The sequence below is a fragment of the Brassica oleracea genome, chromosome C2 (assembly GCF_000695525.1).
Source record: "Brassica oleracea var. oleracea cultivar TO1000 chromosome C2, BOL, whole genome shotgun sequence".
Lineage (NCBI taxonomy): Eukaryota > Viridiplantae > Streptophyta > Magnoliopsida > Brassicales > Brassicaceae > Brassica > Brassica oleracea.
The window spans coordinates 1825864-1843398 of record NC_027749.1 but is presented as its reverse complement, the minus strand read 5'-3'; the positions used below and the strand labels follow the sequence as shown (position 1 = coordinate 1843398).

General features: G+C 38.1%; 4 protein-coding genes across 6 annotated transcripts; 3 read left to right on the top strand and 1 right to left on the bottom strand.

The window, feature by feature from the left end:
* Window positions 1–2495: 2495 nt before the first annotated feature.
* Window positions 2496–4313, top strand: LOC106325514 (probable E3 ubiquitin-protein ligase ARI16). The gene is made up of 2 exons (XM_013763563.1): window positions 2496–2593; window positions 2690–4313. The coding sequence occupies exon 2, from the start codon at window positions 2692–2694 to the stop codon at window positions 4147–4149; it is 1458 nt and encodes a 485-aa protein (XP_013619017.1). The 5' UTR covers window positions 2496–2593; window positions 2690–2691; the 3' UTR covers window positions 4150–4313.
* Window positions 4314–4863: 550 nt separating this feature from the next.
* LOC106322513 (probable E3 ubiquitin-protein ligase HERC4) lies at window positions 4864–8147 on the top strand. 3 transcript variants are annotated; one of them, XM_013760554.1, is made up of 14 exons: window positions 4864–5358; window positions 5870–5946; window positions 6071–6149; window positions 6230–6289; window positions 6405–6506; window positions 6573–6666; window positions 6779–6821; window positions 6895–6940; window positions 7025–7071; window positions 7152–7254; window positions 7336–7387; window positions 7475–7578; window positions 7645–7724; window positions 7885–8147. In XM_013760554.1, the coding sequence occupies exons 1-14, from the start codon at window positions 5067–5069 to the stop codon at window positions 8002–8004; spliced, it is 1299 nt and encodes a 432-aa protein (XP_013616008.1). In that variant the 5' UTR covers window positions 4864–5066; the 3' UTR covers window positions 8005–8147. The 3 variants fall into 3 exon arrangements, with proteins under 3 accessions (XP_013616008.1, XP_013616007.1, XP_013616009.1); XM_013760553.1 differs by having other exon boundaries at window positions 7333–7387; XM_013760555.1 differs by having other exon boundaries at window positions 4920–5358; window positions 6585–6666; window positions 7333–7387.
* A 575-nt stretch (window positions 8148–8722) lies between these two features.
* Window positions 8723–11383, bottom strand: LOC106327662 (ATP synthase subunit beta-1, mitochondrial). Its single transcript, XM_013765881.1, has 9 exons — window positions 10853–11383; window positions 10653–10728; window positions 10479–10567; window positions 10282–10399; window positions 10090–10193; window positions 9831–9989; window positions 9513–9737; window positions 9105–9416; window positions 8723–9031 (listed from the first exon to the last, which is right to left on the bottom strand). Exons 1-9 carry the CDS (start codon window positions 11321–11323, stop codon window positions 8918–8920), a joined length of 1668 nt encoding a protein of 555 aa, XP_013621335.1. The 5' UTR covers window positions 11324–11383; the 3' UTR covers window positions 8723–8917.
* A 3428-nt stretch (window positions 11384–14811) lies between these two features.
* Window positions 14812–17487, top strand: LOC106327128 (ATP synthase subunit beta-1, mitochondrial-like). The gene is made up of 9 exons (XM_013765194.1): window positions 14812–15320; window positions 15445–15520; window positions 15607–15695; window positions 15774–15891; window positions 15980–16083; window positions 16184–16342; window positions 16436–16660; window positions 16751–17062; window positions 17151–17487. Exons 1-9 carry the CDS (start codon window positions 14850–14852, stop codon window positions 17262–17264), a joined length of 1668 nt encoding a protein of 555 aa, XP_013620648.1. The 5' UTR covers window positions 14812–14849; the 3' UTR covers window positions 17265–17487.
* The last annotated feature ends 48 nt before the right edge of the window (window positions 17488–17535 follow it).

Here is a 17535-nt window from a genome sequence, read left to right as displayed (position 1 = left end):
GCTTCTTTACTGTCTCAACCTCATCTTTTTCAAGTATTTACAATATTGCCACTGCAATGAATAGTGGCAACAACCTTGTACGAACTGTTTGGAGCTTTTATTGCCCTTTAATGCACGTAAATCTCTTTACACTCTCTCTGTTTCAATTGTTATGAACTAAAAACAACATTTCTTTCACTTTCTCTCTATATTCATCCAAAAAACTCAAGCTTTTGATTCAAAATATGGGCTATGGTTGACAGAGCCATATTTCTTTCGTTTTTACTTACGGTTGCTTTCGTTTGAGGTTCTGGGTGGTTGGAGAAGACCTTGTGTGCAAACGAAGTCATCTCACCTAGTTTAAGGTACGAATTTGAATTTTTTTTCAAGATCTGTTCGCGTAGAAGACTTACTAGTAAGTCATCTGTATGTAGAAGACTTACTGATGAGTCTTCTGGTCAAACGGACGACTTAAATTAAGTCGTCCAGCTTTGTTTGTTAAAAAAAAACACTTCAGACGACTTATATATACGTCGTCTATGAGAAACGGGCTAGTTTTGCATTTGACCGAATCGTGTCAGATCTTTGACTATTTCTGGACGACTTATAATTCAGTCGTCTCTGGGAAAGTTAAAATTTCAATATTTTATGAAAACTTGACGACTTACGTGTAAGTCGTCCTAGGTTAGTTTTGTAATTGAAAAATAAAACTTCATAATTTAACTTTAACCAGACGACTTAATATAAAGTCGTCCAGCTAAACGACTTAATTTAAGGTCGTCCGGGATAAGCAAGGTTTGACCAGAAAATTGGGAAAAATTCTGGACGACTTTGCTTTCCCCGGACGACTTTAAATTAAGTCTTCTGGAGGGACGACTTTATATTAAGTCGTCTGGTTAAAGTTAAATTATGAAGTTTTATTTTTCAATTACAAAACTAACCTAGGACGACTTACACGTAAGTCGTCAAGTTTTCATAAAATATTGAAATTTTAACTTTCCCAGAGACGACTGAATTATAAGTCGTCCAGAAATAGTCAAAGATCTGACACGATTCGGTCAAATGCAAAACTAGCCCGTTTCTCGTAGACGACGTATATATAAGTCGTCTGGAGTGTTTTTTTTTAACAAACAAAGCTGGACGACTTAATTTATGTCGTCCGTTTGACCAGAAGACTCATCAGTAAGTCTTCTACATACAGATGACTTACTAGTAAGTCTTCTACGCGAACAGATCTTGAAAAAAAATTCAAATTCGTACCTTAAACTAGGTGAGATGACTTCGTTTGCACACAGGGTCTTCTCCAACCACCCAGAACCTCAAACGAAAGCAACCGTAAGTCAAAACGAAAGAAATATGGCTCTGTCAACCATAGCCCATATTTTGAATCAAAAGCTTGAGTTTTTTGGATGAATATAGAGAGAAAGTGAACGAAATGTTGTTTTTAGTTCATAACAATTGAAACAGAGAGAGTGTAAAGAGATTTACGTGCATTAAAGGGCATTAAAAGCTCCAAACAGTTCGTACAAGGTTGTTGCCACTATTCATTGCAGTGGCAATATTGTAAATACTTGAAGAAGATGAGGTTGAGACAGTAAAGAAGCCATTTTCGAAAAAAAAAAACAAAATGTTAATGACATTTTCGTAGATAAAATGCAGGTGTGAGGTTAAAATCTCAAAAAAAAAGGAGTCAAAAGAAAAGGTTAGTTTTCTGTTTGACTTCAAGTTTTGAGTTACTTTTGCAAAAAGCCCCTCAAATTTTCCTGAATTTGTTGCAAAGGAGGAAACAATGAAAGAGAATGCAAGAGAAAGTATCAAAAGAAAGAATGAGAGGAAAATTATGATTTGTCCAAAATGGAAGAGAGGTTATAAATTGTCGAACCCCAATTGGTAATAGATGATTAGTTGAGAAAATTTTAAAGGGAAAGATTCATTAAGGATACTTTGAAGATTTTAAATTAAGAGAGCCATTAACTTTTGTTTAAGAACATTTTCAACCATGAGAGACAAAATAGATTGGCATCCCAATCTACACTTGAAGAACCAATCCGTCACGCAGCAAGATAACTGGTGTATTTGATCAGACTGCCAACTGATGAACACCGGTTTAAAGTCCGAATCAGCTGGTTTGCCAAATCTGATGTTGATTAATCAATTACTTTACAAGTTTACATCAGATAAGTCTGACCAAGGTTCCGTGACTAGTTCTTGATTCCAAATATAATAGATTAAATATTAGAACATCTCTGGTGGATTGAGATCAAAACAAGATTAAAAAAAAAGACTAATGTGTTCACGCGTTTCTTAGCTGTGATTCATCTCTTCCAACTGATTGCGTGAAAGTCAGCTTCATTTATATCTGATCATTTATGAAAACTATAGTATTATATTGTCTTTCAGATTTCAGACACGTCGAGAAAATAATAATGTTTCAAAAACACTGTTTCTCCGCGTGTTGTTAGTTAGTTATAAACTCATCACTAGTCGTTCACAAAAAAAAAAAACAAAAACAAAACTCATCAGCACTATCAATCACCATTCCTCAGAGATTTTGTTATAACTTGTTCCGCAAGCTACTAAAACCCTATTCTTCCTCATCGACCCGCAGCAAAAGGTAAAGTCATTTATAGCATATTCTCCCATTCACTAACATTACACTCTTTCACTATTTGTTGGGTTTGAACTTTGAATCTCATTTTCTTTTTTACAGCCATGAACTACAATGGGCGAAGACTCTACTCCGTTCATACGAGAGAGGAGATTCGTGAGAAGATGATGAAGGAAGTAGTTCAGATCTCGCAAGTGTTCTCTCTGTCGCTGTCTGATGCAACCGTGATCCTAGTCCATCTATGTTGGAACTTGTGCAAGGCTTCAGATCGTTTGGTAGACGACAAGGAGAAGTTTCTGTCGGAATTAGGTTTGGTTGGATCTTCTGATGAAGATCTTGAGGTGGCCGGTGAAGGAGATGACAATCTCGTGTCCACGCCTTTTTGCTCACATAAGTTCTCTAGAGATTTCTGGAGAGATTATCTCAGCAAAACTCTAAAGAAGAAGGAGGACGAGAGAGTACTATTGATCTCTTGCTTGAGCCAAGACTGTCACGCGTCCGTTGGACCAGCCACGGTCGAGAAACTCGGAGAGCCAGTGAAGGAGATGTACGAGAGCTACCTTCTAGCATCTTTTATGGAGAGCAACAAAGAAACAATCAAACGGTGTCCTGACTGCGAAGACTACGCCATCCAGCGTTGTCATGAGGATCCATCATCAGAAGATTCTGGTGTGGTGTGTTTGTGCGGTCACAGATTCTGTTGGAGTTGCCAGGTCGAGCCACACCGACCGGTGACTTGCAACAATGCTTCCTTTTGGTTGAATGAACTATTGTATAAATCAAGAAACCTTGCGCGGATCGGTAAAAGGATCAAACATTGTCCTGAATGCTACAGACTCGTGGAAAATCACGACGGTGTATGGAAGTGTACCGACTGCTCCGTTTCCCAACCAAGCAATGACTCGGCTCTAATACGTCACATGACACTATGGGAGACAAGTGATGGCGCACTGCAGAGATCTAAATGGGATCTTGAAGCCGTTGAGGAAAAAATAATGGATGCTAATTGTTCAAGAGAGCTAGACGTTAAGGCTCTAAGAGAAGCATGGATGCTGACTGTTCAATGCAGACTTGTGCTGAAATGGAGCTGCGTGTTTGGTTATCTCATAAGTGATTACCATAGCGCCAAGAAGCAGTACCTTGATTACCTTCGGGAGAAAGCTACTGCAAATCTTTCTAAGCATAAAGAGACTCTAGATGAGGTGACGGGTGGAGTCATCACAGGTGGTGGAGGTATCACTGCCTTTAGGCAGAAGTTGGGAGACACAACAGCAACAACTGGCAACTACTTCCGTTTCTTTGTAAAGACTCTTGAAGATGGTTTGTGTGATGTTAAGGTTGATGCTTATGAGGATGTAACCACTGATTACTGGTTCTGCGATCGATGCACGTTTCAGAACGACTCTTGTGATCAAGAGTGTAGGATGTGTGTTTTCTCTTTCGAGTCTCCTCCTCATGTGGCTCTATGTAACAGCAACAGTAGTGCAAGTAGTTCCCATCAACAACAACAAGTCCCAAACGTGCCCAATAATCCAATGGCAAGTCAAGGAGGAACCAAATAAGTGATAGTGATATTGTTTTTTTTTCTGGTTTAATTTGGATTGTCTTTTGTTTTTTTTTTTTTTTCATTTGGGGTTTAAGTCTTCAGAGTCACATTTGTGTTTCCTTATTACATAACACTTGATAATTAAGTTTGTTTGTTTAAGTTTTGGATAAACTTTGTTGAAATCGAATTAATAAAGTTAGTAACTAACAGGAGAATAAAGCTTTCCACATCTCGCTCATGGTTTTCACACCATACACTCCCAAGTAAGTAGTGGTGTGTTGTTCTCATTTCCCTCGCAGATTGGACTATTGTGAGAATGTTTCATAACATAGAATTGATTTAGTGAATGAAAATGACACTAATTATATCCAGGAGAATGCAATAATCTCCATGCTTAGTAATTACCTCTATTTGTTGACTACTTCAGATGCTCTTCTTCTCCTCCCCTACTGCTGGAAAATATTTTAACAAATGTATGTATATGAATCTTGAATTGTTTTAATGTTGATTCTTTCAATTTGGTTAATGTTGATTCTTTCAACTTCTAATGCTAGTTAATCTCAAAGATTATATTATTCGTTAACCTAAGTTGAAAATTTCCTTTTAGAAAATATATCATAATTATTCTATTTGATCAAAAAAAATAATAAAAAATAAAAATATTTATTCTATTTGGGTGTGAATATGTACAAAACAAACGTTAAGACGAGATTTGAAAAATCAGAAAAGTAGAAGGACCGAGTTCCAAAAAAAAACTACACAAGATTCTCAGAATTGAATAACGGGGAAGAAGACGTAGCATTGTTTCTATCCATCAGTTTCTTCCTTCTTCTTCACCATCATGTGATTTCCAGCTCAATCTCCTCATGATCAATCCTCTCTTCTCTCACATTCGTAGAAGAAGAACGATCCACTTAACCCGCTGTATTGAAAATGTTGTTGACTAGAGCCCTCGGACGAATTCGAATCTCCGGATCGAATCATTTCACTCGAGTTTTTTCGAATTCGAAATTGGACACGACGATTGGTGTTTCCCGTAGCAGAAGGTGGCTGTCGAGCGAGAGCGGGAAACGCTTCGCGGCGATGTGGGGGAGTGGAGATTACGGAAGGTTAGGGCTCGGGAGCTTGGAGTCTCGGTGGAGACCCGCCGTTTGCTCTGCGTTGAGTGATCATCACAGCGTCAGAGCTCTCGCTTGCGGCGGAGCTCACACTCTTTTCCTCACCGGTTGATCTTTCTTTCTTCATCTCTCCCTCTTTAATTCGATTTATTGACGCAGATTGAGTCATTTTGCAGCTATGATCTTGTTGTAGGTTGTAGCTGAACATAATCAGAATTTGAATTTGAGTGATAGGATCATTATGTTTTGTTGGCTTAGTTTAATTGGGGCTGATCTGAGATTTAGGAGGTTATAAACATTTTTTTTAAAAAGTTAAATCTTAATTTAAAAAAAAACAAAAAATCGACAATGTGAGGGCCATTCGACTTATATAAACTAGCTATAATCGAATGTTTCGTCCGGCTGTGCCTAGATCCGCCCTGACCAGGCATGTTCGGTGTTTTTGTTGTAAAGTATATACCAGGAGGCTAATAACATTTTTAAGTTAATCTTAATTAAAAAAACTAGCTATAAGCGAATGTTTCACCCGGCTGTGCCCAGATCGGGTCCTGCCCAGGCATCTTGGTGTTTTTGTTGTAAAATTGTGAGCTTACATGCACTTCCTACGCTATGTGTCAGAAACAAGGAGAGTCTTTGCAACAGGTCTTAATGATTGTGGCCAACTTGGTGTCTCACATGTTAAAACTCATGCTATGGTATGTAGGTTCAAAAGTCTATAGAGGGATGATGCAAGCTTCTGTTTTTCTTTGCTTCTCTATTTCTTTTTTTATCTCAGATAAATTCAATTGGAACTTGTTTCTTTGTATGTAAACGTTGTAGGAGCCGCTTGAAGTTTCTGGAATTGAAAATGATATACTTCACATCTCAGCTGGTTATTACCACTCTGCTGCTATCACAGGTAAATAAGCACAGTGTAGCCATGAATAAATTGTATTATTTCTTACTTGGTCACATCTGTGATCTCTTTCTGTTTATTAGTGGATGGAGAACTCTACATGTGGGGAAAGAATACGAGTGGACAGCTTGGACTTGGAAAAAGTAATTTATTTTTTTTTCATTTTAATAAGTTATGCTCTGTTATTTGTGTCCTAATTCATCAAAGTTACTTGCCTATTTACATGTTCGTTTCCATTATAAATGTTTTCTTATGAAGACGCTGCAAGAGTGGTACATGTGCCAACCAAAGTGCAGGCTCTGAACGGGATCATTATCAAATCAGTGGCGTTGGGTTCAGAGCATTCGATTGCTGTTACTGGTACGGATCCTAGATTCTTAAACACCTGTTTTTTTGTGTGTGTGTTTAAGTATCTTTCTTGAGCAGATGGAGGTGAAGTCCTGAGTTGGGGTGGAGGAGGATCTGGGAGACTTGGCCACGGTCACGAGTCCAGCTTTTTTGGCATCTTAAAAAGTAAAAGGTTTGTCTGTTTTTGCTTAATTCCTATATTTGTTTCTTTCTCATGTAAATTTTTACTCACAAGAGTTTTCATATCATGATTCCTTCATAGTTTTCTTGTACTGCGCTTGTAGTGAGTTTACTCCAAGGCTTATCAAGGAACTTGAGGGCATTAAGGTAATTTCTTAGATGAAGATTAATCTTTAGACTCTCTTGCTAATGTTTATCTGTTCTTTTGGTTGAGCACTAGGTTAAAAACGTTGCTGCTGGTCTACTGCATACAGTATGTACTGATGGTATTGTGTTGCTTTCTTAAATTATGAATGTTGTGCCAGACTGGCAGTTACTGTCTGTCTGAGGTTTGTTTCCAAATAATGCAGAGAATGGCTCTGCTTTCATGTTCGGAGAGAGATCTATAAATAAGATGGTAAATAAAATGTTATTTTTTTCCTAGACTATATATTGTTACATTATAGTTATCTAAAGCTATCTGCTGGGAGAATATAGGGCTTTGGAGGAGTAAGGAATGCTACAACACCATCCATTATCAGTGAAGTGCCATACGCAGAAGAAGTTGCATGTGGTGGTTACCACACATGTGTTGTCACAAGTAAATTCTCTATTATTCTTTACTACATTTTCGTAAGATAGGAACTCACTCTCTGTTGTTTCCTTCGTTTTTTGTAAGGAGGTGGGGAACTTTACACTTGGGGTTCAAACGAAAATGGCTGCCTTGGCACAGAGTAAGTCATATCCTAATTGATTAGTGTGTTTCCTAACAAGTTTCTTCAAACTGTACATGTATATAGTTTATCTTAAATTTGATTCAGGTCAACATATGTCTCACACTCACCCGTGAGAGTCGAAGGTCCTTTCTTGGAATCAGATGTAACTCATGTATCTTGTGGGTGGAAGCACACTGCAGCCATTTCAGGTAAAACATTTTTTATCCATTTTGATTATGCAAGTTATTCAATTCATTTCTGAATCTTTTTTGCAGATAACAAAGTCTTTACCTGGGGCTGGGGAGGTTCCCACGGCACTTTCTCTGATGACGGGCACTCCTCCGGTGGACAACTGGTTTGTTTCATCATCATTGTTATCGCTCAAAGCTCTGAAACAATTAGCTTATGTGAATGCGACATCATTTCGTTTCTTTGGTTCATTTTGCTATACTATCTAAAGAATCCATGAGACATGACATCAAAGAGAATAAGTGATATGGTATGTTTAACTGTAGGGACATGGTAGCGATGTGGACTATGCAATACCAGCAATGGTGAACCTGGGAAAGAATGTAAGAGCAGTGCATATATCATGTGGCTTTAATCATACAGGAGCCGTTCTCGAACATTTTTGAAGACTCCATGTAATACATTTCGTTTCATATACATATGTTTTTGTTTCTTTATGCTTTCTTAATGTTTTGTACATCATAATCAAAAGAAACTAATGGATCTCTATTTGTAAGAATAATATACTACATATATAAATTCTTCAGCTCTTGAGGGAGAAACTAGTGTACATGTATCTGTGAGAATAATATGTAGTTACAGAAGAACAAAAGAAGAAAGTAATATAATTATTACAAGACGGTGAGAAGTGTTTTGGTATATTGTTATGTATTTTTGTAAGGAACAAGGAGTTGGCAGTAGAAAGAAATAGCAAACCAGAGTTTGTTGTTGTCAAGCTCTTACATTGGACACTTCCTTTTGTTTTGGCTTTAAACTACTTACTTTTGGTTGGCTTTGGCGGCATTTAAAAAAAAAAAAGAAATCTCCAAAGTTTAAATTTTCTCATTACCTTTTTGAACAAAAAAGGCTTAAGGGGTCTTGAATCTATATGTCATCTTGATGAGTCTCTTTTGGTGTATAATCACAGAAGTGTCTCAACCTTTTTCGACATTACTCACACAGCATTTACTAGGTATCCTTCGTTTTCTTAGTATCTGGCCGGTTAAATTTGTTCTAGTGGATAGTCTAACCGTTACTGATAAGAGACTGGGAGAAGGAGGATCACAAAGATGCAAGCAGTTTCAGACAAGTCAGAAGCAATGGGGAAGTAAAATAACTAAGCTATAAAAGACGGAAAATTTTCATTACAATTGTGGAGATAAAAACATAACACTTGTCTCCTTATTGCAAGGCAAAAACTCCAACAAATTTGTTTTCTCGGTATTGATCCCTCACACTCGGACAAAAGCATCGGTTTTAGTTTTGTTTGTTTCGTTATTGTCAACAAAAGAAGAAGAATAGAAGAGATGAATCAAGCACTTAAGCTGCTGCCTCCTTGGAGATCTTCTCTGCTTTCGCAACCACCTCGTCGATGCCACCAACCATGTAAAATGATTGTTCAGGAAGATCATCGTACTTACCATCGAGTAAACCCTGCAACAGTTTACAATTCAAATGAGTTCATATGTAGCAGGGAAGAAACTCATATGTGCATATATATATATACCTGGAAACTGTTGATGTTTTCCTTAAGGTCAACGTATTTTCCGGGGGCACCGGTGAAGATCTCAGCAACATGGAACGGCTGACTCAAGAATCTCTGGATCTTACGGGCACGGGCAACGGTCAGCTTGTCATCTTCGCTTAGCTCATCCATTCCCAAAATGGCAATAATATCTTGCAAGTTCTTGTAGTTCTGTAACACTTTCTGCACACCACGAGCAGTGTTGTAGTGCTCCTCACCCAGAATGTGAGGCGAGAGCATACGGGATGTCGAATCCAGAGGATCCACAGCAGGATAGATACCAAGCTCGGAAATCTTCACATGGGAAAGAGAGAAGTGTTAAAATACCATCTTTATAAGCACTACGCAGAAAATTTTGGAAAGAAGCATCAGAAGGAGGCAAGTTCAGACCTGTCTTGACAGCACGGTTGTGGCGTCTAAATGAGCGAAGGTTGTGGCAGGAGCAGGATCTGTCAAATCATCAGCAGGGACATAGATGGCTTGCACTGAGGTGATAGAACCTTTCTTGGTGGTTGTGATTCGCTCTTGGAGAGCACCAAGATCGGAAGCAAGAGTTGGCTGGTAACCCACAGCAGATGGGATACGACCAAGTAAAGCAGACACTTCAGAGTTGGCCTTCACAAGAATATGCACCAGAGTTAAAACAAATTATACATCAACCTATGTCACATATATGTGCTGAGAAATAGAGCAAACAACATAGCTCACCTGAGTGAAACGGAAAATGTTGTCAATGAAAAGCAACACATCTTGGCCCTCGGCATCACGGAAATACTCGGCAACGGTCAAACCAGTAAGTCCAACACGGGCACGGGCACCCGGGGGCTCGTTCATTTGTCCATACACAAGTGCACATTTGCTCTCAGACTGTTCGAAGGGAAGGCAAAGAGATTTCAGTAACAAAGATCAATCAAATGCCATTTTCCGGAAAAGGAAATGTAAGAATAATCCAAATAATTTGAAAAACCTGCTTCTCGCCTAGCTTGATGACACCACTCTCAATCATTTCTCTGTACAAGTCATTGCCTTCACGAGTTCTTTCTCCCACACCAGCAAACACGGAGAAACCACCTGTTCATCAGAAAAGAAGTACCAATTAATTAACTAAATTTGGAGCATCACTTTCCAAATATCTTAGAAAACCCCTGAGAATACAAACCATGAGCTTTGGCGACATTGTTAATGAGTTCCATAATGAGCACAGTCTTCCCAACACCAGCACCACCAAAGAGCCCAATCTTTCCTCCTCTTTGGTAAGGAGCAAGGAGATCAACAACCTGCAAAGAAAGCAACAAACTTTAGCTCGTAACATGAACAACAACACGTGTAACCTATAGGAACAAGCCCAAAATCTACCTTAATACCAGTGGCAAGGATCTCTTGCCCAGTGGCTAGATCAACCAAAGCCGGCGCATCTCTATGAATAGGTAGGTAGTGCTCAGTCTCTACGCAACATAAAAAAAACCACATTATCATGACAAGTTCGCAGAAAGTAAGACACTGATCAAAGTATATCTCAAAAACACTTACTAATCTCGCCTCTCTCATCAATGGGCTCTCCAAGAACATTCATGATACGTCCAAGAGTAGCTCTCCCAACAGGAACCTTATAACGAGAGAACAAAATAAATGATTAGTCATCCCACATTCCACAAAATGATTACAACATTGTAAATGAATATACTTTAGTGTATCTGGACAACAGATCTAGACACGTGGAAACTACTTACGGTGATCGGAGCGCCAGTGTTGAGCACGCGCCTTCCACGAACGAGACCCTCAGTACCATCCATAGCAATCGTCCTGACCACATTCTGACCCAAGTGATGCGACACCTCAAGCACCAGCCTCGTGGGGTGATCCTGCACCTCGAGCGACGTCATGATCGGAGGCAACCCTTCCTGATCTTCGAATCTCACATCCACAATGGCACCAATCACCTGGCAAACCTTCCCGATCGCGCCTTTCCCGCCGTAATCGTAAGTCTTCTTCTTCCCCTCATCCTTAGCCGGAGCAGCCGCAGCTGAATTAGCCGGCGAGGAGGTCGAGTACTCGGCGACGCGTCCGAGGAGGTCGCCGAAAGGAGCTGCGCGGCGAGCTGGGGAAGGAGAGGGGAGCCTGGGGTTGCGGCTCCCGAATTTGGCGGCGGATCTGCCGGAGGATGAACGGAGAAGGGATGATAAGACTCTCCGAGACGCCATTAGTGTGTTTGTTGTGTGTATGTGAGTGAGAGAGAGAGAGAGGATATGCTTAGGGTAATTTACAGAACCTGAATCTGATGCTTCCGTTGTTGTATCTTGTGGGGCTTTGCAAATGGGCTTTTATGGGCCTATTTTAAAATCTTACAGTTCTAACACTATCTATCATCAACAGTTTGAAGGAACGATAGTAAATTTAAAATCTCTAAGCTGAAAACATTATGTTCTCTTCACTACTATCTCCACAAGAACCAAAATGCATTTAAGTTTTCTGGCCACAAAGTAGCCAACTGTATACAAATGGATGTATATCAATTCATGTAATCAGTAAAATTGCAGAAAGAATAACTTATAAAGCTCGCAGTCCAAGCTTGTTAGTATCACTTCTTAGAAACTGAATCTATTTCCAGGAAAAGAATAAGAAAGACAGTGAAAATTCTACAAAAAAAATTAAAATCTTATAGAAATATTTTTCGTTAAAAACATATATTAAGTAAATCACATTTGATCAAGTTTACGGTATCTAAGAAAATACATCATCGACATAGACGTAATCGGTTATCAAATTTTTTTTAAGACTTCATAATATGCATATGTTTGTTTCATAATGGTTTTTAATGTTTTTTACTTCAGTTAATTCAACAACTCACAGTGAACAAATGCAAAATGAAATAAACATCAGTAACTAGTAACTGATTATAATAAAATTTTGAGATCACATACAACTTGACATTTCTGATTTATTACCTCTTGAAACCAAATGTCATGCTCTTTTCCTTCTCTATTCACATTGTTTTATACTCCTCCATCTACATCTCCTCTTTTTAGATCTGAACATAATCTAAAATCATCCATAAGAGGTTGAAATGCAGTTTTATAAAAAAATTGAAATCATATGTAATTTATTCGTTGTCAAAAAAATACAACATGACCAAATTCATCTGCTTCAAAATCGAAACCTAATTGATTGTCTTATCTTTCAGAATCTCAATCCATATTTTCTCTTACAAAATTCAGATTGTAAATATAGTTTGTGCACTATGAATATGTAATATTATGTAATTAACAAATAGAATACAATGTACAAGCACTGTACAGCTGTTTTGTGTGTTCACTATATCTTTTTTTTTTTAATACCAAAAAAGACCACAAAAGTAAGGTAAAGGGGTGGGTTTGATAGGTTATGAAAGAGTTATTAAAGACATATTACATTCACTAGATTAAAGACTATTCTTGTGAAGTTTGGGCCAGTTAAATATTTATTATGGAAGAAAATGTAACCACATACTTGACTCTTATTGTGAAAAAAATAGTTTATACATTTAAGTCATGTGAAATTAAACTTTTATTCTAAAGACATCAGACTAATTTCATAAAATTACTTTAAATTTGATTTGAAAGCTAGCACGTTAAAAGGTTTTTCAATAGTTTTAATTTTATTTGCCTAGTCCATTTCAAACTTAAATGAAATCATTCTTTTTAGTTCTCCCCATAAAATACTATTAATGATTTTTTTTTAGATTTAATGTTAAAGTTTATATCAATTTCCATTTTAAAAAACAATGTTGTGGAACAAACTTTATAAAAAGTCAGTATTAAAGAGAGGATATGATTTAACTGTTAGGAGATACAAACCAAAAATACAACCAAACATGAAACATTTTTTTCCTCTTTCTCCAAACATCTTACAAGTTATCCTAAAAGCAACAACCTAATCCAAACATCTTATAGATTGATCTTGGAACATCTTGATACAAATTAAGATGATATACCAAATACTTGTCCAAGTCAAGTTCATCTTGGATGTATGGAGTTAAGAAATGTTCAAACATCTCCAATCCACTAGGATTGAGCTTCATGCAGTCGTAAAGCACCAGACAATATTGGTTGTTGTTGATACATCCTAAAAGTAAATGAGAATGTCAAGTTCACTACAACAGATGGAAGCAACAATACAAATTGAAAATAACGACACAACTATAACATTAGAATTTTTTTAAAAGAAATTGTTTAGAAATTAACGTTGGTATTGAGCTTCTCTAATGGGCTTATTTGGGCCTAAATCACACATGCTTTGATATATTTTGGGAGGATAAAGTTTGATTGGAAGATCATGCCAATCACATATAAGTTTGAAGAAATTAACGTTGATAAATTTAAAATTTCTAAACTGAAAATATTCTTATGTGCATCACTACTATCTCCCCAAGAACCAAAAATGCATTTACAGTCTTGAGTTTTCTGGCCACAAAGTAGACAACTATATACAAATGAATATATGTTGATATATGTAATCTATAAATATCCAAGAAGAAGAACGCATAGAGCTCGCAGTTCAAATGTGTTAATATCCTTTCTTGTTAAAATGAACTTATTTCCAAAAAATGAATAAGAAAGAGGTGGAAGACTATTTTTAGGAAATAAAATTCAAATTTTTTTAATTTTATGAATAATTTTTTTCGTAAAGAATCCATCTACTAAATTACATTTTATCGTTTTTTACTATATTCAAGAAAAGAAATCACCAGTATAGACATCATCGGTTTCCGAATGCTTTTGAAGACTTCATGGGATACATTTCACTTCATATATAAATGTTTTGTTTCATTATACATTTTAATGTCTTATACTCGAGTGAGGTTGTACATCAGAATCAACTCTAAAGGATTCAAATACAAAATCAATCAAACAAAAATAATTTTTATTATCATAAAATCTTGAGACCAGAGAAGATTTAACATTTCTTATTTATTACCGCTTAAGATCACGTGTATTTCATGCAAAATCAAACAAACATAAATAATTTTTAGTATCATACATTAGAGTTTATTCCGATGTACAACCTCACTCAAGTATAAGACATTGAGAAGTATAATGAAACAAAACATGTATATATGAAATAAAATGTATCCCTCGCAGTCTTCAAAAGTGTTCGGAAATTGATGATGTTTATATTGATGATTTATTTTCTTAAACACCGAAAACGATCACTAATAGATGGAATTTTAACGAGAAAAATTATTTGTAAAATTAAATTTTTTTCTCAAAATAGGCTTCCACCTTTTTCATATTTTTTTTACTGGAAATAGGTTCAGTTTAACAAGAAAAAGATACTAACAAATTTGAACTGCAAGATCTATCCATTATTCTTTTTGCATATTTATATATTACATTACATTTATCGATATACATTCAGTTGTATACAACTTGCGCCACTTTGTGGCAAAAGAAATCTTTAGACTGTAAATGCATTTTGGTTGTTGTGAAGATAGTAGTGAAGCATATAAGAATGTTTACAAACTTGATTGGCATGATCTTCCCAACCAACCTTTGTCCTCCCAAATTATATTTAGGATAATACTATTTGTCCTTATTCTTTCTCTCCCTGCAAAGGATGCATTATCTAGGCCCAAATAAGCCAATTAGTGAAGCCCAATAACTTGAAAGTTTCCTAAACAGAACCAATCGATATTATAGATTCAGGTACTGTAGTTACCCTAGCCATTTCCTCTTTCACTCAAACACACTAATGGCGTCTCGGAGAGTCTTATCGTCGCTTCTCCGTTCATCTTCCGGCAGATCCGCCGCCCAATTCGGGAGCCGCAACCCCAGGCTTCCCTCTCCTTCCCCAGCTCGCCGCGCAGCTCCTTTCGGCGACCTCCTCGGACGCGTCGCCGAGTACTCGACCTCCTCGCCGGCTAATTCAGCTGCGGCTGCTCCGGCTAAGGATGAGGGGAAGAAGAAGACTTACGATTACGGCGGGAAAGGCGCGATCGGGAAGGTTTGCCAGGTGATCGGGGCTATTGTGGATGTGAGATTCGAAGATCAGGAAGGGTTGCCCCCGATCATGACGTCGCTCGAGGTGCAGGATCACCCCACGAGGCTGGTGCTTGAGGTGTCTCATCACTTGGGTCAGAATGTTGTTAGGACTATTGCTATGGATGGTACTGAAGGTCTCGTTCGTGGAAGGCGCGTGCTCAACACGGGCGCTCCGATCACCGTAAGTAGTTTCCACGTGTCTAGATCTGTTGTCAAGATACAGTAAAGTATATTCATTTACAATGTTGTAATCATTTTGTGGAATGTGGGATGACTAATCATTTATTTTGTTCTCTCGTTATAAGGTTCCTGTTGGGAGAGCTACTCTTGGACGTATCATGAATGTTCTTGGAGAGCCCATTGATGAGAGAGGCGAGATTAGTAAGTGTTTTTGAGATATACTTTGATCAGTGTCTTATTTTTAGCGAACCTGTTATGATAATGTGTTTTTTTTTTATGTTGCGTAGAGACTGAGCACTACCTACCTATTCATAGAGATGCGCCGGCTTTGGTTGATCTAGCCACTGGGCAAGAGATCCTTGCCACTGGTATTAAGGTAGATTTTGGGCTTGTTCTCATAGTTACACGTGTTGTTGTTCATGTTACGAGCTAAAGTTTGTTGCTTTCTTTGCAGGTTGTTGATCTCCTTGCTCCTTACCAAAGAGGAGGAAAGATTGGGCTCTTTGGTGGTGCTGGTGTTGGGAAGACTGTGCTCATTATGGAACTCATTAACAATGTCGCCAAAGCTCATGGTTTGTATTCTCAGGGGTTTTCTAAGATATTTGGAAAGTGATGCTCCAAATTTAGTTAATTAATTGGTACTTCTTTTCTGATGAACAGGTGGTTTCTCCGTGTTTGCTGGTGTGGGAGAAAGAACTCGTGAAGGCAATGACTTGTACAGAGAAATGATTGAGAGTGGTGTCATCAAGCTAGGCGAGAAGCAGGTTTTTCAAATTATTTGGATTATTCTTACATTTCCTTTTCCGGAAAATGGCATTTGATTGATCTTTGTTACTGAAATCTCTTTGCCTTCCCTTCGAACAGTCTGAGAGCAAATGTGCACTTGTGTATGGACAAATGAACGAGCCCCCGGGTGCCCGTGCCCGTGTTGGACTTACTGGTTTGACCGTTGCCGAGTATTTCCGTGATGCCGAGGGCCAAGATGTGTTGCTTTTCATTGACAACATTTTCCGTTTCACTCAGGTGAGCTATGTTGTTTGCTCTATTTCTCAGCACATATATGTGACATAGGTTGATGTATAATTTGTTTTAACTCTGGTGCATATTCTTGTGAAGGCCAACTCTGAAGTGTCTGCTTTACTTGGTCGTATCCCATCTGCTGTGGGTTACCAGCCAACTCTTGCTTCCGATCTTGGTGCTCTCCAAGAGCGAATCACAACCACCAAGAAAGGTTCTATCACCTCAGTGCAAGCCATCTATGTCCCTGCTGATGATTTGACAGATCCTGCTCCTGCCACAACCTTCGCTCATTTAGACGCCACAACCGTGCTGTCAAGACAGGTCTGAACTTGCCTTCTTCTGATGCTTCTTTTCAAATGTTTATGTGTAATGCTTATGATAGCTTAATCCTTTCCTCTTTCCCATGTGAAGATTTCCGAGCTTGGTATCTATCCTGCTGTGGATCCCCTGGATTCAACATCCCGTATGCTCTCGCCTCACATTCTTGGCGAGGAGCATTACAACACTGCTCGTGGTGTGCAGAAAGTGCTACAGAACTACAAGAACTTGCAAGATATTATTGCCATTTTGGGAATGGATGAGCTAAGTGAAGATGACAAGCTGACTGTTGCTCGTGCCCGTAAGATCCAGAGATTCTTGAGTCAGCCGTTCCATGTTGCTGAGATCTTCACCGGTGCCCCTGGCAAATACGTTGACCTTAAGGAAAACATCAACAGTTTCCAGGTATAAATGCACATATATATATGAATCGCTTCCCTGCTACATGATTGTTTGCTACAGGTGAACTCATTTGAATTGTAAACTGTTACAGGGCTTGCTCGATGGCAAGTACGATGATCTTCCTGAACAGTCCTTTTATATGGTTGGTGGCATCGACGAGGTGGTTGCAAAAGCAGAGAAGATCTCCAAGGAGGCAGCAGCTTAAGTGCTTGATTCATCTCTTTTGGATATGCCCTCCTCATTTTCTTCTTTTGTTGACAATAACGAAAAGAAAAAAACAATGTTCTAGGCAGTGCTGCTAATGCATTGCCATTCACATCATTTATGTAAGAGTTGCGAGATGATGCTGAACATATTTATTCACTGCTACTCGAATTTTTGGTTCTTTTGCCTCCTTTACTTGTTGAAATAAATGTTTCAAAGTCTTACAATGTTTGACTACTATTGCTTGATCTTGGTCACCCATTATCATCGTT